General features: G+C 50.1%; 2 protein-coding genes across 2 annotated transcripts; both read left to right on the top strand.

The window, feature by feature from the left end:
- The first annotated feature begins 647 nt into the window (after positions 1 to 647).
- LOC110082568 (uncharacterized) lies at positions 648 to 18,218 on the top strand. Its single transcript, XM_020800202.3, has 3 exons — positions 648 to 1,121; positions 3,589 to 3,710; positions 12,362 to 18,218. Exons 2-3 carry the CDS (start codon positions 3,614 to 3,616, stop codon positions 16,075 to 16,077), a joined length of 3,813 nt encoding a protein of 1,270 aa, XP_020655861.3. The 5' UTR covers positions 648 to 1,121; positions 3,589 to 3,613; the 3' UTR covers positions 16,078 to 18,218.
- A 2,600-nt stretch (positions 18,219 to 20,818) lies between these two features.
- On the top strand, positions 20,819 to 27,446 carry LOC110082531 (enkurin). The gene is made up of 5 exons (XM_020800149.3): positions 20,819 to 21,494; positions 22,365 to 22,513; positions 24,239 to 24,465; positions 25,645 to 25,791; positions 26,370 to 27,446. Exons 1-5 carry the CDS (start codon positions 21,367 to 21,369, stop codon positions 26,538 to 26,540), a joined length of 822 nt encoding a protein of 273 aa, XP_020655808.3. The 5' UTR covers positions 20,819 to 21,366; the 3' UTR covers positions 26,541 to 27,446.
- The last annotated feature ends 137 nt before the right edge of the window (positions 27,447 to 27,583 follow it).

The following is a 27,583-nucleotide window of genomic DNA, read 5'->3' as shown; positions in this document are numbered from 1 at the left end:
AGTGGCCTTGGTTAAATGCTTAATGCTTCATTTTGAAACACTTGATGATGTTTTCCCATCCTGAGCTTGATATACCCTTATTGGGCTGATATTGGCTCTTTTCTGATAAATCCCAGTTCATACCAGCTAAGAAAAGAACGAAAGGTTCCAGACAAGCTCCCCGTTTCTCATGAGTCGCTTGAGCTTCCAAGTCTGGGAGGCAAGAGAGGTTCTCGTGTAGTAGACATGGTCCAGAGGGGCGGGGTAAAAATCCAATAAATAAATAAAAAATAAATTTATGGGTCCTGGAGGGAGGGAATGGGGGGGGGCTTCAGTGGGTGGATGGTGACATCTCTAGCGAAAACTGAGAGAGTTCCCGCTTCGTGCCATGTTGATGTTTCTGCCCTCCCCGGGCTTGGTTTTGTAGCTGCTAAGAGGCATAAAAGATTTGCAAACATGCCAGAGGGGCAAACTGCTCCTTCTCTCTCCACGAGGGTCGCATCTTTCCCAGCAAACAAAGGGTCTGCTCTGCCTCACTCGCTTTGCTCTCATTTCTGAGCCTCCAGGTTCCTCCCCCTGAGAGCAGACCATCGGTGCTCTCTCTGAGCACAACATTCCCACATCCCACACAAACACATGTAATGAAAATATTCACACCAGGATAGTAATAAGCGGTTTTATTTTCATGTTTGCAGGCATGGAGAGAGCACACCTCCGTGGGTATGGTCTCTGCTGTTACAACGCACAAACAACAACTTTTATACCCAATGCATATTTTCCCTCTCCATCCCTCTGACCAATCCAGTCATGGCGGAAGGCTTACATTCTGCCGATCACACAACGCCAATACAGGCTAGACTGCCCATACTCCATTTTGTAAAATCCTCCATTTTGTAAATTAATCTTTCATAACTCTTTATTATTGTGAACCTAGAACGTTATAAACAACAAGTTTATATTTCTTTATCACACACACACACAATGTGTGACCTTTGCCTGCAGTTTCATTTTCACTATTGCACAGATAAAAGGAGAAGCGCTTTCTGTGAGTGGGAGCAACATCCTTTGGTGCATCCTTCGAGGCAGAGCAAGCCCGGGAGCAGCTAAAGACCACAGGAGGCCCGGCTGATTTCTGCCCTTGGGTGAGTGCCTGGATTGGGAGTGGGGAGTGAAGGTGGCTGGGGGGTGGTGGGGTGGAGGTGTGCATTTGCAAGCCGTCCATCTTCAGCAGCGACTCCTGAATGGCTGGTGTTGAAAACAACGTCTTTGTTCACCCAGTGGGTCAGAGAGCATAACCAGAAATGACAGGAGGCTGCTTGCCCGTGCAATGAATGGGAAGATTTATTTAAGTGTAACACAAAGAACTTAGCAAAGAATTTCGGAAAAGATGAAAGATGAAAAAGCAAAATTCCTTGAGGAAAAGGGTAACATTCACAAAAATCAATCCATTCATTGCATGCAGAAATCTTCCCACACAAGGCAGACTCTGATTCCAGTCCAGCTGAAGCCCTCTGAATAGATACGACCCTGAACAAACCCAATTAACTCTTCAAAGTAAATCTCCCTGGTGTGCCAACTCAAGGCCCATGGAATGAGATGAGCAACCGCTCATCTCATTCCAGCACCCCCTGAAACACTCTCCAGCCCTGACTTTTCTACAAGCAGGCCTAAAGGTCCCTTAGCAGGGTGGTAGCAAAGCCGAAGCGTCACCGCGGGATAAAAATGGAGACAGAAAGAGGGCATTTGCCTGAGCCAACACAGGGGTGAGGACAGGCAAAGTTTACGCGCTCCGGAGCTCGGTGGCTGAGAGCTGGTGGGTGCGGTTCTCACTTACTGCTGGGACAAAACGAGGCGCGCGCCTTCTGGGACGGGTCTTCGGTTGGGGTCGCTGTCGGAGGTTCCCCCAGGGAAGGGCAAGGGGGAAAGGGGAGCGGAAGAAAGCCGAGGAGGTTCCCCCCACCCCGATTCCTACCTGTGTGTGAGTGAGTGCGCATGTTGGTGGGCAGGGTGGGGTGGAGAGGCTGGTGGAGGCGCTGAGTCGGAGACGGGAGCCCTTCCGCAGCGCCTCCTGTTCAGGGGGCATCAGGCGGGGGACTCTTGGGGAAGCAGCTTGGCCAGATGCGCACCGAACCCATCGGGCACCTGGGCGCACATGTGTACTTGCCCACATTAGATCAGGGGCCGAAGGGCCTTTCGCCTGGCACCCGTCCAGCGTGTGCTGCGCTTTCTCCTCCGGCCCCACTGGTGGGGGATTAATGGCACAGCCACCATCTACTGCCACATCTGCCCGAGTCCAGCCACCAGTTTATCTCCAGAAGAGCCAAGAGTACAGCAGCCCATGGAAGACGAGCCGGCTGTCCTTGGGAGGGCCTCTTGGGGGCCAGAGCCCCCTCCTCCAGGCGCCTGGAGGGACCCTTCAGTGGTCCTCAGGCCCCAATGAGGTTGCTGCTTCCGATTGACAGCCACCTCAGGACTTAATAACGTCTGGAAGGTCCCGTCCTGCCCAGGTCTCACTGCTTTCCTTTAGGGAGTGGGTCCATTTCAGGCTGTGTCTTCTCCTCTCCACTCTTCCCAACATAATGGGCTTTTCTGGTGGGTAATCATGAATATACCAGATTAGTTTTAATACCTGTGTACTCCCCTTGCTCTAAGCAAAGAAAATGAATGCCCATGGAATGAGATGAGCAGCCGCTTGAGGGGCTACCAAGCACCCCCTGAAACGCCCTCCAGCCCTGACTTTCCTACAAGCAGGCCTAAAGGTCCCTTGTATTTGATCTGTGTCATTGAGCGTTCTTGCCATTCCCAGGCGTTTAAGTGCTTCAGGAACGCGTGTGCATAACATGGGTCTTCGATTTTCTCCAGTTTTCCAACTGCACTGCTCCACAGACCCAAAGAAACACACAGCCTGGCTTAACATTCTCCATTCAGTTGGGAGCATTTCAAGGGGATCAGAGGGAAACGCTTTCCTGTTGCTCCCACTCCCTTTTTCCTGGCTGTTTTGAAACCTACCTGAATCCGCCTGTAAGTGAAAGCTGCCAGGCAAGGTTCTGCCCGCAAGCATTTCAGGTGGCCAGGATTGGGGACGGGGCAGGCGCAACCCTCTGCTAGGATAAGGAGGCTGGAGGGAGGTGTCTCCCACTGTTGCTTTTTCCCTTAATTTCCCCTTCAGGGTGGTTCAGCTCAGATGGGAAACGAGGCAGGAGAAATGCCTGAGAGCCACACAGGTGGTAATGTTAGAGGACTAAGCATTTGAAGTTAGATTTATACACACACACACACACACACACACACACACACACACACACACAATTGTACCAGCTCTGGATGGTGGGGCTCTCCTTTGCAGGTGGAGGGAGGGACCTGGTGTAGCCGATCTCTTCTTGTGTTTGGAGAAAGGATATAATTTTCTTGATCCACTGGTCCCCTTAGGTAGCCACTGTATCAGTCATGGGGAGAATCAAGTGTGTGGTTCATTGTTACAGGTTTTCCTGGGGAGGGGGTTCGGGCATCCCTGTTGTGGCCGTGCCTCATCCTCTTTCTCCCTCTCTGCGCCTCCGTCTTTGGCCGGCCGGCCTCCCTCCCTGACAGCCGGGGCTTTTTTTCTTGCAGGGAGGCGGAGGGGGGGAGCGCCGCCATGGCCCAGTCGCAGAGCACCATCGAGATCCCGGCCCTGGGCCGGCCCTTCCAGCTGGGGATGCTGTACGACTGTCGCAAGGATTCCCTGATCCCAGGTAAGCGCTTCGAGGGGTGGCCTTCCTCCTCCTCCGCGGAGGCCTGTGCGGGGGATGGATGGTCACGACCCTGTGGAAGGCTGGCATCCTTCCACTTTTTGAGAAGAGGGACCTGGAAGTCCCACAAAAGGCGCATGCCTCCTTCTGCCAGCTGGGGCTCGGACGAATGGCGCACTCGGGGGCACCTGCCACTGCATGCCCCCGGCACATGACAGACGGATGGAGAGAAGGCAGAAGCTGCTTGCGGGATGCCACTCGCCTGCCCAGGGTCTTGCTCAGGGCCGGATACACACAGCCTGCTCAAGAGCCACTCTGGTCTCTTCAGTTTCTCATTCACATTCAATTTCCTCTCTGGCTCCTTCCTTTTAGAGATGGACTGGTTTTTTCAGCCACCCTTTCCCCCACCAGTTGGTGGTGTGGGAGGCAAAAGCCAAACCAGAGGAGAACAGGGCAAATGTCGGAAATTTTCCAGAGGGCTCGTCTTGATATCTGCTCCTTTCGAGGGGGCTGGTGCAGGCAAAACCACATTGCTTCAGGCCAGGTAGAGGCCGGGTATGCCATGTGGTGTCATCCTGGCATCCCAAGGGCGTTCGCACCTCAAGGGAACCTCTTGGTCCACCTGCGTTTCAAGGAGGGGAACAAGACTGAAACCACAGCAAAGGGATCCCCTTCCTTTCCCTCCTTGGGTTCTAAACAAAGCCAGATGATGCTGCACATTAGCCCTTTTTAAAAAAAGCCTTTTCCTTCCTCTGCCCTTCCACGGAGCAGAGGAAGTGTTTTGTTCCCAAATCCAACAGAGGGGTGAAATGGTCATTGTAGTGTTCCCCATTTTATTACGTCTATGGTTTGTTATGTAATGTAGTGGTTCATGCATATTCATGTTGCTGAGAGGCGGAGCTGAGAGAGATGCTATAAGAGGCGGAGCCTGAGTCAGCAAATGGCAGTCAGTAAGAGTCATTGAGATAGTAACAGAGAGTGGGAGAAGTAGATAGAGTGTGGAGTTTGGGGAATTATTGTGAGGTGTGATTAGCTACGGAAGACATTCATGAATCAATCTCTGTAATCAATAAACCAAAGTTTTATTTAAAAGACTTTGAAGGGTGGACCCGAATGGTTGTTCTGGGTTTTTCAGGCTCTTTGGCCATGTTCTGTGCTGTCCTCTGAAGGTGCCGGCCACAGAGACTGACGAAACGTTAGGAAGAACAACCTTCAGAACATGGCCGAAGAGCCTGAAAAACCCACAACAGCCATTAGATCCCGGCCGTGAAAGCCTTCGCGAATATATGGTGGACCTGAATCTTTCTGAGGTTATGGTGATTAGTGATCAGCTGGTGGCAGCAGTGAAAAGAGGGATTGTTTGCCTTCGTGTGCTCTGGGGCTTGACGGTCTAGCAAGGGGCACGAGGGTGGACCCCTCAGTCATCTTCAACTGCTTCTCGCAGCGCCTCTCTCTCTCACTAGGACCACCCACCCCGTCGTATATTCTGGGATGTTATGGGTAACCACCCTGAGGAAGGCCTGGAAAAGACCAACTGGAATCCGGACCTTTGTTGTTGTGGCTGCTTCATTATGGGACTCTCTTCCACCCACAGAAGTGCAAGAGGCTCCCTCCCTCCTTGCTTTTAGGAAACAACTTAAAACATGGCTTTTTACCCATCATCTAAAGTTTGCTAATTTTGTAATAATTGGTTGTGGTTGGTCGCCATCTAGTGTACATCTGTATTTTTGCATTAGTTATTTTACGTTTCTATATTTAGTTCTGTGTGTAGTTTTATTATATGTTTGTTTATCTACGATATGGGGAGCTGGCCAGAGTAGTGGCCTAGCCGCTTCATGGAAGGGATTAATCAATCATCCAGAGACAGAGAGGTCCAATAGATATTTGTTTATTTTCAGCTGAAAGCAAGTAAATAGTCGCAATTTCACTCGCAGGAACATGCCGCACTCATTGCGGAATATACTTTTATAAAGAATATACTTTAAAAAGAATATACTTTTATAAGCCTTCCAAATGATTAAGGGGAGGCAAAGGAACAGCAGCAGGAGCAGGAGCGGGAAAGGAGGGTTTGCAGACGTCATCCCTCCCAGTTCCAGGTGGTTAGACTCCCATGTTCCTTATCCCTGACCAAGGAGACATTCTCTAGTTAGACTAGCTAGCTGCCAGCAACAGTAATTCAGGCAGCCTCCTTCCTTTGTTTATTCTTCTCTGTAGCAAAGCAATTTACAGAAAGCAAGGTGGCTATGGTTAAGCCAAGATACAGTGGTGCCTCGCTTAACGATTGCCTCGTTTAGCGAATTCGCATAACGATGTGTTTTTTAGAAAATAATATGCATCGCATAATGATGTTTCCTATGGGCGATTTTCGCTTAGCGAAGTTTGCGATTTTAGGTCCCCTGCTTCACTTAACGATGTTTTTTTTCCAATTAAAAAAGTGTCTTAGAAGGGTCAAAAACGGTTCTAAATGCTTGGATTCGTTAGAGGACCCCCTAAGTTGTGTGCAAACCTGATTTGGCTTTGATCTGACTTTTCGTTAATTTTTTGTGATTTTTTTTTTTTGGCCCATAGGAACCAATGGACCTGTCAAAATCTGACAGCTCCATGCTTTCCTATGGGGGAGAAAACAATTTACAAAAAATTAACGAAAGTTCAGATCAAAGCCAAATCAGGTTTGCACACAACTTAGGGGGTCCTCTAACGAACCCAAGAATTTAGAACAGTTGCTGAGTCTTCATTAATTTATTGTGAATTTTTTCTTACCCCATAGGAAATAATGGAGCTGTCAGATTTTGACAGCTGTCAAAAGTTGGGGGGAAAAAATTCACCATAAATTAATGAAAAGTCAGATCAAAGCCAAATTAACTTTTGCATCTGTTTTAGAGGGTGCAGAAGCTAATCCAAGCATTTAAAACCATTTTTGACCCTTGTATGACACATTTAAAATTGCAAAAATTGACTTCGCAAAGCCATTAAAATGTATTGAGTCAGCTTCAATACATTCCAATGGAGGATACATTGTTTTGCTTAGCGATGTTTCCTATGGGTTTTTTCGCTTAACGACGGCAATCCATTCCAATTGGAACGGATTAACCAGTTTCCAATGCATTCCTATGGGAAATGGTGTTTCGCATAGCGATGGTTTCACATAGCGATGTTTTTTTTGGAACCAATTAACATCGCTATGCGAGGGCACCACTGTATATATCTTGCTCTAACCATAGCCACCTTGCTTTCTGTAAATTGCTTTATAGAAGCCAAAACCAAGAGAGAGGAGCAGGCCCTCTTGCAGAAACAGGGTACTGAAGGGGTCAAATTAATACATATGCATTATATGTTTGGGGTCTGAGGAGTGATTAGTCTGAGTGTAAACTGTGATAATAACTATAGAAGGTTAATATTGAAGCATGATGGAACTTGAAGGATGTGCTTATGAATTGTTCCAGAAACCAACTGTAATCAATAAGCCTCTTCTATTTAAAAGTCAGTACTGAATGGACCTTCATCTTTTCTAAGTAAAGTAAGTTGATAAGGAGGCCAACTGGTGGCAGGCCTGTCAAGAGGTGCTTTGGTTTGCCTTTGTGAGCTCTGTGCTTAGTGAGACAAACAGGGGCCTGGAGGGCAAAGGTCACACAATGTTTTATGAGCAGAACAGAAGGTTTTTACTTGGAGACAAATTGCTGTAAATATTTTGCAAAACAAAAGAGGGGGATGAGGAAAGTTCAAAAATTCTCACAGGTTGCTCAGAGGGGAGGACATTTTTGAAAGAGCCTGCCAGCCCTGCATGGTGCCCCCCCTTCTCAGGGGTGTTGTAAATCTTGATGCCGGCGTTTCCATCTGTGCAAAGCTCTGCTAGGAGAGTTCCTGCGTTAGCAACAGCCTCAAGGGCAGCGGTGCTCCCTCAAAGTCTCTCCGGAGGTATTTAGATCCATGTTATCACCACGGAGCAATACAACAAATTGTACAACAAATCCCAGCTTATTCAAGAACTTATTCTGGAGGAGGATGCAGACCTGGCGTGCATAACTGAGACCTGGATGGGTGGGGAAGGAGGGGTTCCTTTGACCCTTTCCTGTCCTCCAGGTTATGCAGTCCAGCACCAGGGCAGACTGGAGGGGCAGGGGGGAGGAGTTGCCATTGTCTATAGAAAGTCTCTAGAGGTTACTAGGCGCTCCTCGGTCGTGAAGCCAGGTCTGGAGGCCCTTCATGTGCGAATTGGGGCTAGGGATGGTATTGGGATCTTGCTGGGCTACCGCGCTCCCCGTGACCCAGCCACCTCCCTATCGGAGCTGGCGGACTTCGTCTCCGCGGCACTGTTGGAGTCCCCGAGACTTCTGGTCTTGGGTAACTTCAACATCCATGCGGAGGCGGAGGTATCCGGTCCAGCTCTTGAGTTCCTGGAAACCATGGCTTCCTTGAACTTATCCCAACATGTCAACAGCCCCATGCACATGGGTGGCCATATGCTTGACCTGGTTTTTTCCACCAAGTGTAGTGAGCGTGGTCTGATGGTGACTGACCTTGTGTCAGTCCCCTTGTCGTGGTCAGACCATCACCTAATAAAATGTAACCTCGCAATGGCGCTCTCTCCTTGTAGGGAGCATGGATCTATTTTGATGGTCCGCCCTCGAAGGTTACTGGATCCAGTGGGTTTCCAGGATGCCATGAGAGGGATTCCAGCAGAACTGTCAGGCGCTCCTGTTGAAGCTCTGGTTAATGGCTGGTTCTCCGCCGCTACTAGGGCCATAGACACAATCGCTCCCAAACGCCCTCTCAGAAGCAGAGCTCGGCCAGGACCCTGGTGTAATCAGGATCTACGAGCAATGAAACGATTAAGGAGATGGCTAGAGTGTGTTTGGAGAAGGAAACCGACGGGTCATAATAAAATAGCTGTCAGGATTGCAACTAACCGTTACCTAGCCAAGGTAAAGGCTGCTAGAAGATCTTACTTTGCTGACCGGATAAGCAAAGCTTAAAACCAGCAGGCAGAACTTTTCCGTATAGTTCGCGTTCTATCCGGAATTGGTCTGGGTGAAGGGCCTCCCCCTAGTATTTCACCTGACCAATTTGCAACATTTTTAAAATCCAAAGTGGAGGCCATCCGCCGTGACCTTTCTCCTTTTTTAAATACAATGGATCGAGCAGAGATGTCCAGCGCTCCGCCTTGCCCGGTAATTCTTGACTCCTTTCAGCCTGTAACACCGGACTTGGTAAACAAGGCGCTTGATCGCTGTCGGGCCACCACCTCTTCTCTCGACCCTTGCCTGGCCTGGCTAATCAAAGCAGCCAGGCCCGTAACAACCGAATGGGCCACCACAATAATTAATGGGTCTCTTCAGGAGGGCAAGGTACCCCTTGCCCTCAAGGAGACACTCATTAGGCCCATTAGGAAGAAACCAAATTTGGCAGCGGACGACATTGGCAATTATAGGCCCGTTGCCAATGTTTCTTTCCTTAGCAAAGTGGTTGAGAGGGTGGTGGCAGATCAGCTCGAGGCGCTCTTGGATGAAACCAGTGCCCTGGACCCTTTCTAGTCGGGCTTCAGGCCGCGCTATGGTACAGAGACGGCACTGGTCGCACTGATGGATGACCTGCTGAGGGAGGCCGATGGGGGCAATATGTCCTTGTTGCTCCTCCTTGACATCTCGGCGGCCTTTGATACCGTCGACCACGGTATCCTCCTGGGGAGGCTCTCTGAGTTGGGAATTGGTGGCCTGGTACTTGCCTGGCTCCGTTCCTTCTTGGAGGACCGACCCCAGAGAGTTCAGCTTGGGGAGAGTGTCTCGGCCCCGTGGAGCCTCAATTGTGGGGTTCCACAGGAGTCGATCATCTCTCCAATGCTGTTTAACATCTATATGAGGCCGCTAGGTGGGGTCATCAGGGGATGTGGGGCATCGTGTCACCAGTATGCTGATGACACACAGCTCTACATCTCCTTTTCATCTACCTCAGTGGATGCCGTACTGTCCCTTCAGCGCTGCCTGGAGACTGTACTGGAATGGATGCAGTCGAACGGGTTGAGGCTGAACCCGGACAAGACGGAGGTCTTGAGGGTGGGTGGTCCTTCCACCAGTGGTATAGGCAACTCCCTTTCTTTTGGGGGGACGACCCTTGCTGCAAAGAGTGAGGTCCGCAGCTTGGAGGTACATCTGGACCCGGCGCTTACCATGGAAACCCAGGTGGCCTCCGTGGCCTGCTCTGCCTATTTCCATCTATGGCGGATTGCCTAGCTGCGACCCTATCTTGATGGGGGGGCCCTCACTACTCTAGTCCACGCGCTCGTAATCTCAAGATTAGATCATTGTAACGCACTCTACGTGGAGCTACCTTTGAGGCTGACGCGAAAACTTCAGATGGTCCAGAATGCGGCAGCCAGGCTTTTTAGTGGGGTGAGAAAACACCAACATATCTCCCCCACTCTGGCTGCTTTGCATTGGTTGCCTGTCCGTTTCTGCGTTGACTTCAAAGTGTTAATGATTACATACAAAGTCCTAAACGGTTTGGGACCTCAATACCTGGCAGATCGTCTTCTCCCACCCAGATCTACCCGAATCACCCGACACAGCCAGCAGGGACGGCTGAGGGGTCTGACACCGAGGGAGGCCCGGAAGGAAAAAACAAGAAATCGGGCCTTCTCGGCCGTGGCCCCTCAGCTGTGGAACACCCTCCCCACTGAAATTCGGCTGGCACCCTCGCTGGGCATTTTCAAAAGCCAGCTGAAAACTTGGCTATTCAAGCAGGCCTTCCCTTCAGTCAATTAAGTCATTCTTATTTTTCTTCTTTTATTCTTGCCATCGTGGGACTCTTTGCTTTAAATTAACTGTTAAAATCGTAAATTTATGATATTATATTTTATATCGTTTTGTTTTTTTTAATGTAAAACTGTATATTTTAAATTGTTTTTATCTTCTAAGTTGTGAGCTGCCCAGAGTAGACTATGTCTAGATGGGCGGCATATAAATGCTATAAATAAATAAATAATAAATAAATAAATACCCTGGGCAGAAGATGGGTGGAAAACAAAGATTGCTAAGTTTGTTTAGAAAATATATTCAATAGAAAAGTTTAGCCCCGTTAGATAGAATACCACAACGCACAGGCTGACGGTGTGGCTTAGAAATAAGAAAGATATGTCAACAGCTGGAAGGTTAGAACGTATAGAGAGGCCTGGGGTAGGGGAGAAGAAGGGGCGAAACTCTATATATCTCTTTAGAGGGACCAGAGGGCAGGGAGGGTTCAGGCTCCCCTTGGCTGGACCCGAAGGCCCCCCTTGGACCTTCGTGGGGAGAGATGGGAGAGAGAGCGAAATGTCTAGTCTAGAAGGTTCTGCCCACACTCAAGGGTCCCCTCAAAAGTGCCCCCCTCCCTCAGCACCAGGTGCTAAAAGCCCAGCCTACAGAAAAAAACCCCCAAACCCCCAGGGACACCTCCAGAGAGCTGAGAGGATTCCCTCAGCCTTTGTCTAAAAGAGAAGAGCCCGCCCTGTGTTGTGTCTTTCACACAGAACATTCTGTGTGGAGGAGGTGGCAAGACTGAGAAGTGACAAAAGGTCCTTTATTGTATGATGATTTTGTAGTTGTCTATAAAGATATTGCTTGTTTTGCATTTGGATCTCATACCTCCCACACGTGTGACCCGCTCTGTTCTCTGCAGCCCAGATAGAGAAATATGCAACACTGATAATGATAGGAATTGACACACACACACAAACACACACACAGAGAGAGAGAGAGAGAGCGAGAGAGCCCCGAAGGGTTAGAAAGGCGTGGGGGAAATTCCCCCTCAAGGACAACCACAAAGAAAAAGACGGGAAAGATGAGGGGGAGGGGAGAACCTGAGGGGAGCAGAGCGAGATTTGGCGGGAAGCAACTGAGGAGAAAGGAAGGCGGAAGGAGGAGCGGGGGAAGGGAGGAGGAGATAAAAGGAGGAGGACTGAAGGAAAGGAGGGAGAACCTGATCTGGAGAAGAGGCGGCAGGAAGGCTGGGAAGAGGGAGAATCGGAAGGTCCCTGGACAGGACAAGAAGGAGTCACTTTCAGAATAAACGGAGGAGGAAGCTGAGAAAAGGAGAAACACCGAGGAAACCCTCATATGGGGAGGAAACAGAAGAGTGAGAAAGGAGGAGGCTGGAAGGCTTGACCGAGAGGAGAGGGGCAAGGAAAGGGGTGGGACGAGATCCGAGGAGACCCTGGAGAACCAGGGAGATGAGAGGGAGGGAGGCAGACCTGAAGGAGAAGGGCCAGGAGAGGGAGAGGGAGAGGCACCCGATGGGACAAGAAGGTCTGTGACCCCCCACCCGCCAGTATCGCTCACTCCTTGGCTTGTCCATCCGCCTGAGAGGCTTTGAGGAAGTCCTCCTGATAGAAGGTTGACTTCTGATGATATTACCACTTGTAAGGATCGACTGTTGTCATGTCATGAGGAGCCGGTGGATGTTGTGGTGGAATAAGCACCTCAATTGTTGATTAGAAGTTTGATGGTTAAAACCGCCAATAAAGGAAGGATGAGGCGGGGAGGAAACCCAAGGTTGGGACAGCGCCCTTTAACACCCTGTTTCTACTTCCTCTTCTGTTGACTCACAGAGGGAAGCAGGAGGCTCTCCTCTAAAGAGACCACCAAGTTCTTAAATTTTGCCTGTGTTTCTTTGTTTTGTTCCAGGGGTCACCCTTTGGGATCTGGACTCCCTGCAGAAGGACCTGTGCATCAAGCCACAGCCCAAAACGGAATTTGAGGTCATTGCGTCCGACTCCATTGACGATAAAGCTTCGGCCCTCAACGTCTCAGCGTCACTCAAGGCCAGTTTCCTGGGGGGTCTGGTTGAAGTGGGGGGATCGGCCAAATACCTTAATGACACCAAGAAGTCCAAGCAACAAGCCAGAGTCACTCTACAATACAGAATGACCACCAAGTACGAACAACTCACCATGAGCCATTTGGGAACCCAAAATATCTCTTATCCAGCTGTGTTTGAGCATGGCACCGCCACCCACGTAGTCACTGCCATCTTGTATGGAGCCCAGGCTTTCTTTGTGTTTGATCGAGCAGTTTCTTCTTCTGAGTCGGTACAGGAGATAGAAGGAAGCCTCCAAGTTGTGATTGGGAAAATAGTATCTATCAAAGGGGAAGCAGACATCCAGATGAACGAGAAGGAGAAATCGCATGCTGAGAACTTCAGCTGCAAGTTCTACGGTGACTTTTCTCTAGAGAATAATCCATCCAGTTTTCAGGATGCTATGAGAGTATACGCCACTCTGCCCAAAATGATGGGCACCGATGGGGAAAAAGCTGTGCCTGTCAGAGTCTGGCTGTACCCATTGACCATGCTGGACTCAAAAGCAGCAAAAATGGTCCGTGAAATCAGCACAGCCCTGATCTTTGATGCTCAAAAGGTTCTGGAGCAACTGAATGACATCAACATGAGATGCAACGACCTAGAAAAGGATCCCATCACAGACACTTTCCCAGAAATCAAGGGGAAAATCAGGGGTTTCAAGGATTTGTGCAAACAGCACAGACAGACATTCCAAAAGGAGTTGGCAACAATCCTGCCTTCCATCCGGGGCGGGGGGAAAGAGGAAGGGGCCCTGGTGGACCTCCTGATGTCTGTAAACCAATCCCCCTTCAACAACAAAAGGCTTAACGAGTTTCTTGACAGCAAGAAAAGAGAGGTTAATTTGGTGAAATCTTACCTGTCGATCCTAAGTGGGGAAGAGATTGAAACAGTCTCTTCTGAGAGCAGATTGGAAGAAATAGTACTTGACCCCCAGAATGAGTTTGTAATTTCATTTACATTCACTTCCCTACATGACGAAGAGCCTTTTATATCAACCCTACAAGACTGCCTTCAGAGACAATTTTTCCAAGCAGTGGATGACATTTCAAGGGGTGGCCACATGTTGGAGAAATGGAAGGCATGGTTTGAGGACAAAGAAAAAACCCGAAATGCTCGGAAAGCTGCCAAATCCGTTATACACTTTGCCCGTGCAAACAAATCATCTGGAAAGACCCGGTGTGTTGTGGCATCTGTCTCACACGGGGACACGCCAGGAGCTTCCGTTTACCTCTATGAGGACGGGGAGCTTGAGAGCAGCAGCTTTGAGCTGCCATCAAAACCTCTCCCCCTCCTGATCAGTGACGTTGGTCATGACAGCGTGCAGCTGACCTTCCAACCGGCCAATTACGGGAGGGCTGCGATCTCCAGCTATCAGGTGGAGTACAGGAGGGCAGGAAAGGAAAACTGGCAGTCTGTCTGTACAGAGGACAGCCAGGGGGCTTTTCTCTTAAGAGGGCTTCACCCAAACATGGAGTATCAGTTCCGATACGTTGCAAGGAGCAAGCCTGGGCTCAGTGAGACCAGCGATGTGAGCCAAACTGTCAGGACCCTTCCCACCAGCCCTCCTGGGAAACCTGAAGCCGTAACTGTCGAGTCGTCCAAAATCTCTTTTTCCTGGAAAAGCCCCCGAGCGATTGGGGCAGGAGCTGTTCTAAAGGAATACAAAGTGGAATACAGAGAGGGAAGCATTGACGAATGGGAGGAAATGAAAACAAGTAAAAAAACAGAGTTCTGGGAGATTGCTCCACTCAGGCCCCAAACGGCCTACAAAGTCCGAGTGTCCGCCGTGTGTGCTGACGGGGCTCAGAGCGCTCCCAGTGATGAGACGGAGATCTCCACGTCACTTGAAGAAGAAGAAGGGAAGTCCCCAGTAGCTCAGAGATACCTCCAAGAAAGCACCTTGGTGGTCCCAGGGCAGCCCTCCATCTATGTCCTTCCATTGAAGAAGGCCAGCTCCGATGGGTCCTCATCTTGTATAACGTATCTCCTCGGGAAAGAGAACTTGAGGGTCCCCAACAAAGTGATCATGGTGATGGGAGCCACAGGGTCAGGCAAGACCACCCTCATAAATGGGATGGTCAACTACATCCTGGGTGTGCAGTGGAGAGACCCCTTCCGCTTCAAACTTATCCATGAAGTCACCAACAGAAGCCAGGCTGAGAGCCAGACCTCTGAAGTGACAGCCTACGTGGTCAATCATCAGAAGGGCTTCCGAGTCCCCTATTCCCTCACAATCATCAACACCCCAGGCTTTGATGACAAGAGAGGAATCAAGCATGACAAACAGATAACGAGGCAGATCCAAGAGTTTTTCTCCACCCCGGGAGGCACTGATCATATTGATGCCATCTGCATTGTAGTTCAGGCCTCTTTGGCTCGTTTAACACATGCCCAGAAATACGTGTTTGACTCCGTGCTGTCCAGTTTTGGGAAAGATATCAAGGACAATATTCAGGTCCTGGTGACTTTTGCAGATGGACAGACCCCTCCTGTCCTCGAGGCCATCAGAGTAGCTGATGTGCCCTGTGCAAAAGATGCTGATGGGACCCCCGTTCACTTCAAATTCAATAATTCCGCACTTTTTGCTAAGAATCCTCTAGACAACAAAGGCCACTGGAGTTTTGATGAAATGTTCTGGGAAATGGGTTGTCAGAACATGAAGACCTTCTTTGACTCAGCAATCAGACTGGAAACTAAAAGCCTGACTTTGACAAAAGAAGTTCTCTGGGAACAGAAAGAGCTGGAAGTTGCTGTGGAGGGGCTACATCTCCAAATCAAAGCTGGACTAACAAAGCTGGAAGAACTAAGGAAGACAAAACACGCTCTGGATCAACACAAGGAGGACATGGCAGCCAACAGGGACTTTGAGTATGAGGTAGATAAAATGAAGCCAGTGCTAATCGAAATCTCTGGAAGTGGTAATTACATAACTAATTGCCAGATTTGTCATTTTACCTGCCACTTTCCTTGTGGGATTATTAATGATAATGGAAAGCGTTGTTGTGCTGCTATCGATCAGAGTACAGGCATGTGCACTGTTTGTCCTGGCCGGTGTGTGTGGAATGTTCACTTTAACCAGAAGTACAGATTTGAATATCAAAACGTAAAGGAGCGACAGACCTGTCAAGAGTGGAAGCAAATATATGAACAAGCATTTGGTGAGGTCATGACCATGGAGAAGGTTCTGGAAAGTCTCACTCGGGAGTACGAAGATGTCAAACGTGTCTTACTGGAGCTGATCAGGAGATCCTCTCAGATCCTCCAGCGACTGCAGGAAATTGCCCTGAAGCCCAACCCTCTGTCCACTCCCGAATACATCGACCTGCTCATCCTGTCAGAAGAAGATGAAAGAAAGGAAAGGATCCGGACCCTCACGGAGGTGAAGAAAGTGGCTGAAATCATCCAGAAGATTGCCAACAACGAGCCTCTCCTGCCTGAGGAGCAGGATTTGTATGAGCACATTGAACAGAAAAAAAACCCTTCCACTCCGAAGTACGCATTTTTGAAAGGGGTGGCAACTGTTAGGAGCTGGTTTAAGTAAGGGGCACCCCCCCCACACACACACGTTTATCCCAAGATGGTACGCCACCTCTGACTGGTTTTCGGCGAAGGATCTTTGCTTGTCTGTGTCAATCTCTGCCTGGGACATTTTCTTCTCCTGTCCTCATCCACAAATCCCGCTTCACGCTTCACTTGGTGCAAAGGGATTCCATGCTGGGGTTTATCCTGCCTCATGCGAGTGTCCTTCAGCTCGTTTCAGGTCCGGAATAAGTCTGTTCCTCCGCCATGTCAGAAGAATGTCATTGGGAGCGACTTCCCAGAGAGCCAGGAATCGAGTGAGGCATTGCAGGAAAGAGTCCAACTTCTACTGACTGGCACATCCCCACCCCAAAGCCAGCCATTGGCACAGCCAGGGTGCCATCCTTCTGCCAGCTTCACCCACAATGGACCCTCCTTTCCTGCGGCCTCTGTCAAAGTTTGAAATTCAGGATGCATGCATTGCTGGAATAATGAGGGAGAGTGTAAAAAAAAGAGCAACCTTTGAAATGTACAGTGTGATTAGCAAAAGGACGTTTGAACAGCTGTGTGCAAAAAGTCACTGCAGACCAATCAGCAGCCAGCCACATCGGAAAGCAAAGTCAGGTAATATAAAATTAACTCTGAAAAGTAGAGTAGGACCCCCATATCTGCCGGGGATTGGTTTCAAGTCACCCCCCCAACCATGGAAAATTGAGCATGGATATAAACTAATAATATCAAAGCATAACATGGGGGGGGGAAATGAAGATATAACAATGGAGAAAAAAACACACACTTTTAGAATATTGAGGTGCATGTATAGCCAATTGGTATCTTACTGAGTTGCTGTTTGATCTCCTGGTATTTTTCTCACCTATAAAAAATTGTTCCTAACTGACTTACTATGGAATCTGTCTGATATGACCGCAGGTATTCCAGGGAATAAGCCAAAACATAAACAAAATATAAACAAAGGCTTTGCTTCCTTATAAGTTTACTGTCTTAGCAAAACCAATAGAGATGATCATAGGAATTTTACAAGATGTATTTCACAGGGCAGCAGGTCCCTACCCTAGCAAATTTCAGTTGTCGAAAGTTGAAGGGAAATGTAAACAAGTGAGAGAAAGATAAATATAGGGAAGCAGAAGATACACGACAAGACACACACCCCAGATACCAACAACACAGACCAGGTGTGAGGCAGCAAGAGGCAGGCAGCCGACAACACACAGGCCTCATGCAACTCCCTCCATAGATGCAAACTGGCACATGGATGGATTGGCTGGGTGAGAACCTTGTTTAGAAACTGCCTTGTGTACCTGAATATCTTTAAAGGCTAAGAAATACATATTTACTTCCATATATTTTTACTTTTAAGAACTTTGATGTTTTAAGAGAAATAGACTCTGCTTTTTGATTGTACCTTTTAAAATTATAAGTTGCTGCATTTTTAGAATGTAATTAAAACATTCTTTTTGGTATTTTTATTGTACCTTTTCTGCTCCTGCCTTCTTGAAATATGAAATATGTTTTAAGTTCTTGTCTGTATCTTTTATAGCCAAAAGCTTATGATGGGAATAGATTTTGGTGACGTAAGCTGGGGGGGACGTGGTGGCGCTGTGGGCTAAACCGCAGAAGCCTGTGCTGCAGGGTCAGAAGACCAAGCAGTCCTAAGATCAAATCCACACGACGGAGTGAGTGCCTTGGGAAGGTAACAGCGTTCCGTGTCTAAGTCGCACTGGCCATGTGACCACGGAAAGATTGTCTTCGGACAAAACGCTGGCTCTATGGCTTGGAAATGGGGATGAGCACTGCCCCCTAGAGTCGAACACGAATGGACAAAAATTGTCATGGGGAATCTTTACCTTTATCTAAGCTCTGCATACAATTTAGGTTTTGCTTTTCAGTGTACTTTTGGCTGTGATTTTTCATAGTTGTAAGACTTTTCAACGGCAATCATGGCTGCAGCTTTTCACAAGGAAGGATTTCTGTTGAAGCATTTCTGTCTACAGCTTCTTTTCATAGCTGTAGGAATGATTTTTTTTTTGTAAGATGAAGAAATGGGCCTGTAACTTCTCAAAAAAAAATTAAATGCTTTCAATAACTTTTGGATTTGTGTGCATATAAGCCATGTAGATGAATAAAGTTTGTAGAATTAGACAAGCTGATGTTGCCTGGAATGATTTGTGTACTGAGGGGAAAAATGAAGAAATAGATTTCTAGAGAAGACTTCCTACATCTCCGGTGAAACAAGGAAACTACTTTTACTTTGAGACCCAGATGAACTTTGATAAAATTGGAAAAGATGATCTGGTCTCACACTCGTTCGTTCGTTTAGTCATTTAGTCGTGTCCGACTCTTTGTGACCCCATGGACCAGAGCACGCCCAGCCCTCCTATCTTCCACTGCCTCCCGGAGTTGTCTCACACTGGAATCAACCTATTATTTCATTTTATTTCATTTCATTTCATCCATCCATCCATCCATCCATCCATCCATCCATCCATCCATCCATCCATCCATCCATCCATCCATCCATCCATCCATCCATCCATCCATCCATCCATCCATCCATCCATCCATCCATCCATCACACCACCCATCTGGCAGCCAAGGCCACTCTGGGCCAGTTAAATACAGTATCAATTGTGATGGACCACCACAGACTCAGAACTACCAAAGGGCATTATAAAGGTCTATAGTGCTCAGGAGTCAACATTAAAGTCTCGTACTTTTGACCTTGTCAGCTCCGCTCCCCTTGAATGCTTGAAGCATAGGATGAGCTGCTCGTTCCCCTTCCCTCTAGATAAGCACACCTTGAGAACAGGGGCTTCCCGTCACACACACTCTATGTGTCCCACCTGGAGCCCAGCCAGTATCTGAGGAGAATGGAGGTTTTAATATCCTCTGTGCTGCAAGATCGGAAGACCGGCCTTTGTAAGATCGGATCCAGGCGATGGAGTGAGCTCCCGTCGCTTGTCCCAGCTCCTTCCAACCTAGCCATCCGAAAGCATGCAAATGGAAGTAGAGAAAGAGGTACCACCATGGTGGGAACGTAACGTGTCTAGTCGCGCTGGCCACGAGACCACGGAAACGGTCTTTGGACAAACGCTGGCTCTGCAGCTTGGAGACGGGGATGAGCACGGCCCCCTAGAGTCGGAGACGACTGGACTCAATGTCAAGGGGAACCTTTACCTTTTTCTCCTCTGTTCCTGTGTGGGAAATGCAGCATAAGCCTAAACTACATGTTTGCTGTAATCTGCAGCACATGGGGCAATGTTGCTTCACACACACATTCTCTGTTTTAAGGTGATTCCTTGCATTTAACCGGAATACCTGTAAGTTCAATGGCTCTCCACCCCCACCACCCTATTGCCAACCAACCAGCCATTGACCTTTGGGTGGGATTGGTAGAGCTTCTTTTGTGGTCAACTGGGGTGAGAAGGACCAGGTGGGAAATATTGGTTTGAGGGAGGAATGTAGTAGGATTTAGACAGAAGATGCCCAAGGAAGGAAGGGAGGGAGGGAGGGAGGGAGAAGCTGATGATGAATGGAAGGAAGTCCCCCAGCCAGCTAGACTAGTAGATGAAAAAGGCGCCCCCACGGGGGAAATCGCCTCTCCAGGGAGTCCAGCAGGGAGACCTTCCTCTTTCCCCGACCATTCCCAAAAGTAGGACTAGAAGGGGGGCGTTGGGGAGTGAAGGGAAGGACAGGACCTAATACGGTCATGGTGTGACCAAGACATGGAAATCCAGGGAACAAGCATCCTTCCGGAATCACCCACGTCCAGGTCCTGAGCGCGTAAGGGATGTGGGCTTTTTGGCCAGCCCGCTTGAAGGCCGCCCGTCGGCGTCTCCACCAGCAGAAACGTTGCTGCAGGGCTGCATCTGCAGCGGTGCCAGGGAGAGCTCTGGGCCCCCCACCCTCCAGTCAGGAGCCCTGCGGAGGCTTCCCGGGGGGGGGGGCAGTGACAACAGGACCGGAGGGGCTTACGCAGCGCCGCTTCCTGCACCCGATCGGCTTCTAGGGAGGCACCAGCGGCCGACAGGAGACCCTCTTTTGGCCATAAAGGAAGGAGAGCTCCCTGTCAGGGAGGGACCTCCTTGAGTCAGCTGCGGTGCCATCATCATCCTCAACAGGGATGATCTCACCAGCTGGGATAGCAAGGGGGGGGGGCTCCTACTGGAAGAACCAGGGTCCTAGTGGGCGGAGCCTCTGCAGGCCCCAGGAGGGAGCTCCTCCCCCTTCCCCCCTCCCTTCAGAATCCCAACTGCCACTGAGGAAAGGCCGGTGCCCATTGAGTCCCGTTCCCTGGGGGGGGGGCTGTTAGTGGGTGTGTATGTGTGTGTGCAAGGGGAGTTGGGTGGCATCTGGGCACACACACCCCTTGCGGATCCAGGGTTTTGTTATCTGCAGCCCAAATGGTGCTGGTGGCCCTTCCTCCCCTCTGGAGGATGGGGCTCAGCCCCTGTCTAAGCAGAGCCTGCTCCTTCACAGGATCTCTCCCCCCCAGCCTGGCCTCTCACCTTGCCCCCCCCTCTGGCCGAGGCTCCTCCTCGGGCCCTCAGGACTGCCAGCAGGTCCCCACCTGAGCCAGCCCGCCGGCCGGCTGCCCTTTCCTGCCCAGGTGCTGCACCTGAAGGATCACACCTGCTGCCTTCCTGAGCTGGGACCCCCTTCGGTCTTGGTTGGGGGTCCAGAGGGAGGGCCGGAGCCTCCGCCGAGCGAGCATGGCTCTCCCTCTCCCACCGGAGGCACCTGGGCCGGCCTGTCCTCAGCAGGGCTCCTCGTATCCCCTCCAGAGGCTGGGAAACCCGCTCTCTTGGGCCAACCGAGAGCATTTGCTTTTTCTGCCCATCCCGGCTGAGTTGTGGGTCCCCAGGAGGCACCTCCCCACCCTCTCTGTTCCTCCCCGAGCTCGGTGTCTCAGCTAATTCTATTAAGCTCAGGCCCAAGCAATCATAATAAGGGGATCCATTTCTTGGGGGGGGGGGATAAAGGGCGGCAGGTTTATTCAGATAAGTGTGCCCTCGGGTGCCCAGCAGGGTGGGGACCTGAGATCAACAGGGTTAAAGTTTTTATACAGTTCCAAAAAGGAAACAAAAGTCCTGTAGGCAGCAGTTCCTTGGCCCTTCTGGACTATGTGCATTGGTTACAATTTCTTGCCTCTCAGCAAAGCAGTTACAGTGGTTTCTCACGTGCAGAGCAGCTGATCTCCAAGGAATGCTGAGTCTTCCTTACAAAGCCCTTCTTCTTCTTCTTGTTCTTCTTTGGCTCTTACTCCGCCTTGGGATGGCCCTTCAGTGGCTAAATGTTTTGCACTTTGACCTCCCGTCTCTGCAGGTCTCTCCTCCACCTGAAGATGTTCGGGCTGTCCGGAGAGGAGAACATTTACAACCTGCTGCCCTCGGGAGAGAAACAACCCACCAAGTCACCCAGGTGTGGGGCCAGGGGTGGAGGTGGGGGAGGAGGGGGGAGAAATCACCACACAGGGAGCCATTTTGGCCAAGCACAGTGCTCGGCCAGCATTCACAAATGTCTCTCCTCACTCGAAAGCCCCCATCTCTCAACCGCGGGGAAAGATCACTCCATTGCAAGCTGCCGGAGCAGCTCTGACCGTTTTGCGCCAAACATTTTGGCCACCAAGATTTCCACATGTGCAGTCCTCGAGTCGCGCCCTTCCTTTAGAAATGGGCGGTGGTGGGGTATACGACTCAACTCGATTCAGAAATAAGTTCAGGCAGTCCATAAAACAAAAGAGTCAAGAGTCAAGTGCATCTCTTCTGGCCCCATTTTCTGGCTCTCTGCTTCCTCCCTTGCACCTAAATTTTAATCCTGATGATGACTTCTGGAGAACCTGAAAGCATTCCTGGATATAACTTTTAAAGTAATCCAGTAAAAGTACCACTCAGCCCAGGAAAACATCCGGTCCCTGGCATTGCCAGGCGAAGCTGGGAAAGGCGGCTGCTTCAAACCTTGGAGAGCTGTTGACAATCACAAAAGACAAGGCTGGGTGAGGCAGACCCAGGATGAGTCCTATACTCAGTTTTAGGTAGATTCCTATAGCATCATCTACATCATCAGATGCGTCAGAAGCAGCCTGATGCTTTGTGCCAGTTTCTGGGAAAGGGGGGGGGTGAGGGGGGCTGGCTGTGCTTTTTTCCTGCTGTCCCACGGGGGCATCTGGTCGGTCACTGTGAGAATGACACGGTGGCAGACGGGACACGACAGGCTCACGGTCTTCTTTCTGAATTTGGAAGGCTGTGCCTTCCTTCGGAAAAGTAAGTACGTTTTTTCCATTTCTTGAAGGTATATATCAGTATTCCAGCCCTTTGTAAAACGCGAAATAGAAGAGAGGAAGACGCATCCCTGCAAGACGATGGGAATTCCTAAGCTCCAGGTCCCCACTCCCCAAGATTTCCTCCGGAAACATGCCAAGGAACCCAAGCTTCCGAAACGTACGTTTTCAGGCTAACTGTATTCCGTGCCGGGGAGCTGTGTGCCCACCGGTAGGGAAGCGCTCTATAAAGGGTCACCCGTCACCACTTCAGGGTGTTCTCCTTTTACACCTGAGCCACAGGAGTTTGGCCAACCCAATGGACCAGACCAGGCCTAGCAGACGCCCTGCTTTCTTATGGGGCGGCCTTTCTGCCATTCCTGGTGTGAGCCCCACGGAGGGAGGGCCACTCTCACATGTTTTGGAGTTATTCTGCAGTTTATAAAGATATCTTCTTATGGACATGTAAGGTCCAGCAGGAGAACAGATCTGGCTGCTGGCTGCTAGCCATGCCCAGCCCCTGAAAGGGCAGAAGCACAAATCCTGTGGAGCCTTTATGTTGTCATAATGCAGTTGGCATAGATCTCCATGGCAAAGTGCGGCGAGTTAAGAGGTCAGCCAAGCCGTGCCAATCAGCCTGCAACTGCCAGTGGCTGGGCCACCTTCTTGACTGGCAGCAATTTGACAATGGGGCAGAAGGCCAGTGGTGTGAGGCTGGCAGCTGCCACTCCCTGGGCTTTGGGGCAGCATGCAGCATTTCAGCATCCGTGGAAGGTCTCTGCATTTTGGGAAGGTGTGTCGTGATCATTGTCCAGCAAGACTAACAGCAAATGTTCGAAACCACAAAATTCCACTTCAAAATCATGAGATGGATGAACAAAACAAAACACACTTCAGGTTAAATGTAACACCATTAAACTGCACAGAGTGCTCGTTTCACGACCTTTGACGTATGGCTGGAACTCGTACAGTCTAGTGAAACAGTGCAATCACATAAAAATGGTGGGGCTCGCCAGGATTTTCCCAAGGAAAAAAATGGCAAAAGCCACCTTGTGGCAATACCTTTCCTTGCTCTTACTGTGATGACGAGAAGGCACCAAGAAGTGTCTCGCCCTTTAGGGTTTCCAGGTGGCTTCGTCAGAGAAGGAGGCACAGCAGAGCCGGGAGGGACGGTTGTCGAAAAGCGCTGGGTGTTGTTCTCAAATGGAATAAAGGCGGGAAGTGTGCGCAGGCGTACAGGTGGGGTTAATCATGTGACAGGACCGTCTTGGGTTGCGCCCAGGCTCCTCTGGGACAGCTGGGAGCCAGGAGGCAGTCGGGGGGGGCGACTCCCCCTTTTGAAAACAGCCACGGCCGTGTTCTTTCAGAAGTCACTCCCACCAAGGCCAACGCATCTGAATCCTAGAATATTTGTTTGAGGAAGGTTGCCGTCTCAGGGGCCCAGTTTGGACCCCTCTTGTTTCCAGTGAGGTTTCATTTTGTTGGAGCAGAGCATCCTCTCTGGAAGGGAGGAGAGAACTCCCTTCTCCGGCCGACAGCAGCCGGTCGCTGTGACGCCACTCTCAGGAGAGGGAGGGAGGGAGAGAGTCGGGGCAGCCTCTCCATGACCTTGGCCAGAGTGCCCTTCCCTCAGGTCTGCAGGGGGGCCACAGGGAGGGTGGAGGGTGCCTGACCGAGGCAGGCCCTCCAGGACCAAAGCGCTCGGGGAGCATCCCGGGTGAGGAGGAAAGGCACGGAGGGGAAAGGCCGGGGAAGAAAGAGGATTGTTGGAGCAATGGCGGTGGTTCGGTTCTCGGCAAGAGAGGCCATTGTCTACAAGTCTTGGCTCTAATTTGGGTCTCTTCTCGCTAAGAGGCCAGACTGAGCCGCCTCACTGCAATTTGTACGGCTTTTAAAAACCAAACAGGAAAGAAAGGCCAAAGTGCCAAGAAGCCGCCCGAGCTGAACGTGCCCAAGAGGACCGACCGCCCTGTCATGGGCATCTGGAGCCAGAAGGATTTCATCGCCACCAACATCGCCGAGGCCATCGTGGGGGTCCCCAAGAAGCCCACCCACGCCTGCGTCGACGTGCGGAAGGGCGACAAGTTTCTGGTGGAAAATTCAGGGCTTGTTAAAAAATACCTCAAGAAAAAGGTGCGTTTTGCTGAACGGTACTAATGTTAACCAAGCTCTCGGAAATGGATTATTACCATCACTGTTGCTCCTTAAAGCCATCGGGGTTAGCAACCCACGCAATGAATCTATGCGAGATGCCCGGTGTCCATTAACTGCTTAATTGGTTAAGCTACTGATAAAATGTTGCATGGCTTGTAGGAATAAAGGGTAAGGATTGTGCACCTTCGCCAGAGACATTTTGGCAAGAGGATGGGGCTCCAGAAACGTGTCGGTATATTGCAAGAGGTAACATTCCACCCACTGTGGGTTAATATCCTCAAAGACCCCACCTGCCCCTTACAATCAAGGAGGCTCTATAAAGCTTTGTCTCTTCCTCCCCACCCCTTTTCGCCCTTCCATGGTGCTCACTGACCGAGCGAGGCAGAGACCGTGTGTGCTTGCCTGAGTTTGCAGGCGTTGCCTGACCTGCCACTGCCTTTAGTTCCCTTTACTGTTTGGTACGTTCTGTAATGTAGTTTTAGTACCTTTCTTGTTTTCTTAGGATGCCCTGTTTACCCTTTTCCTAAGAGAACCAGATAAAGATTATTATTTATCCTTTGTCTCAGTGTCTCAACCCTTTTTTTCCCAACAAAATGGAGGAAACATTTTATATCTCCAAATGATCTTGGTGGAGGCGGGGGTGGGGGAAGACATTTTGTTTAATCAGATTGTTTATGACATATATGTTGTCCTGTATCATTACGTTTTTCACATATGCATTTTCTTTTTCATATTTATTTTCTTTTTGTATAAATAAAACACAGGCACCCACAAAGATAAAATGTTGCATGTTATGTGGCAGCAAGTGGGTTCTAGCTTAACAGCGCTCCTAGTAGGGATGCTCAGCTATGCGAGACAGTGAAGGGGCTTTTTTTAAAAAACCCATGCCAGTCCTCTGTCGGTGTGTTTCAGAGGCTGACTGGAGGATTTGAACCCACATCCTTTGAATTCTGGTCCATCATGCTGTTCACTCCTGGCTCTCTTGAAGAAATACTTTTCCTTTCTCAAAACCAAGAAATTAGCCAGTGATTTCTGGGTGACTTTTGCTGCCTCACCTGCAGGACAAAGAGAGGCCAACCTGGCCAAACGTAGCATGCTCCCTGCAGGAAATACTTTGGGCTATAAAATGATTTTTTTGTTTTGTTTTGTCTTGGATAGGATTTTGGTGTTACACCAAGATACATAAAGAAGCGAAACCAGGAAGCCGAACGAGCCCAGGAGGAGAGGGACGCCGGCCGGGAGGAGACCCTGGGCGGGAGAGGCCTGACCCGGCTGGCCCGAGAAGAGAGGGAAGCCGTGCTGGAGGTAGGTGGGCAGGCGGGCAGCCAGAAGGACGGGCAAAGCCTTCATGTTTGGGAGGAAAAAAAAAGAGAGTGCGAGCGAGGATGAGCGTTTTGTTCTGGCAACCCACCCAAGGCGAGCTGGACGGCTTCTCCCTCGGCGGCATTGACCGGACCCCGCCAGGTTTCCTCCATGTCCACTTCCAGGCAGGAGGCTCTGGATGGCCCAGAAATGCTTGTTTTTGGGCGGCCGCCCTAGGGAAGCCTGGCTTTGCTGTCCGTTCTTCCGATGGGATTTCTCGCCCAATATCCAAATACCTGTCCAGGCCTCAGGAAAGGGAAGAGGCGCTTTGTCCGGCGTCAGCTGCTGGAATCCACCTTGGGGAGGGGGTTCTGGGCATCCCAGCAGAAAAGAAACAAACTTCCCCAAGCGCTATAAGGCCCCCCCTCCGCTGCCCCCCCTAGACACCATTTTCTCGCCAGGCTTTGTCCCCTCTTGTGATTCTTCCCTCCCTTCCCGAGGAGCAGGTCGCCGGTCTGTGGGAGGCAGCGGCTTCCTTCCGGAGGCGACATTAACCTTGTCTTTGCCTGGAATTGCAACAGGGCCTTAAGAAAAACTGGGAGGAGCTCCATAAGGAATACCAGAGCATGTCCCTGCTGGTGGACACCGTTCCCCGGAAGCTGCACCAAGAGAAGCTGGAGGTGCAGATGAAGCAGCTGGAGCACGACATCGGCGCCCTGGAGAAACACCGTCTCGTCTACATTGCAGACTAGTCGGGACCTGCCCTCGGTGTGTCCCGGGCCTGAGCCGGGCGAGCGCAAACCTTGGCAGGCCTCCCTGGGGTCCCGGAGTGGAAAGCCCCCTGCAGCCCCTCAGGTCCCTCCCGTGGAAGCCAAGGAGGTGTCAGAGAGGCTTCAACCCGGGGGGGGGGAGAGGGTCTCCAGGTGCCTCCTTGTCTGTTTGTTCTACAACTAGTGAGACGTTCCTCTGTTTCCTGTAGCAGGCAAACAGCAACCTGTGACACCCCATTGACACTCCCAACCTGGCTGAACCCCAACACTCGTCATCACGCCCCCCACCCCCACCCCCCACCCTGGAGGAGGTGCGCTGTTTAGGCTGAAAGAGATCAGAAGGCCACTCTTTCCCCACCTTGGTTCTTTGAGACAGTATAAATAATAAATTGGTTAAACACTAGGGGAAAAACAGATATTTTAGCAAGTCCCTTAAACTAAGCATTGAATAGTGTTACGTTTTGGTTTTAAGAACTGTATATAATAAATCTAGTTTGGGCTATTTTCTTTTTCCCCCTTTTTTTGTATTCTGTTGTAGTTTGTTTTAATAAAAATAAATATATGAAAAATAAATAAATCCAGTTTAATTCCTAAACAAATCTCCGCATTGTTCATATTTACAAATTGTGCTGCTTCTATACCGCCGCGTAGCACTTCAAGCACTCTCCAGGCAGTTTACAATTTACTGTAATTATGCAGGTTACACATCTCCCCCCCCCCCCATCAGTGAGCTGGGTTACTCAGTTTATCAACCTTGGAAGGGCTGAGTCAACCTTGATCCGGCTACCTGGGATTTGAACCCCAGGTTGTGAGCACAGTTTTGGCTGCAGGACAGCCGTTTAACCATTGCATTACAAGGCTCCATTTATCACCTTTGTATTCATTTATCCTATGAGACTAAGGCTCCTTCTAAGCTGGCATGTGTTTGCAGACGCATCTCTGCCTCCCTGCGCACAGCTGTCTCCCTCCTCTGCGCAGCAACTGCATTAGGTTCTGGTTGCGACAGAACCCGACGCACGCAAGGG

This window comes from Pogona vitticeps, chromosome 6 (assembly GCF_051106095.1).
Source record: "Pogona vitticeps strain Pit_001003342236 chromosome 6, PviZW2.1, whole genome shotgun sequence".
Lineage (NCBI taxonomy): Eukaryota > Metazoa > Chordata > Lepidosauria > Squamata > Agamidae > Pogona > Pogona vitticeps.
Note: the sequence above shows the minus strand (reverse complement) of the source record. Positions and strands in the feature narration are given on the sequence as shown.

Coding starts and splice junctions, on each gene's coding strand:
- LOC110082568 (XM_020800202.3), top strand. CDS start 3,614: ATGGCCCAGTCGCAGAGCACCATCGAGATCCCGGCCCTGGGCCGGCCC. Junction 3,711..12,361: donor CAAGGATTCCCTGATCCCAG/GTAAGCGCTTCG, acceptor GTTTTGTTCCAG/GGGTCACCCTTTGGGATCTG.
- LOC110082531 (XM_020800149.3), top strand. CDS start 21,367: ATGTTTTGCACTTTGACCTCCCGTCTCTGCAGGTCTCTCCTCCACCTG. Junction 24,466..25,644: donor AAAAATACCTCAAGAAAAAG/GTGCGTTTTGCT, acceptor TGTCTTGGATAG/GATTTTGGTGTTACACCAAG. Junction 25,792..26,369: donor AGAGGGAAGCCGTGCTGGAG/GTAGGTGGGCAG, acceptor GAATTGCAACAG/GGCCTTAAGAAAAACTGGGA.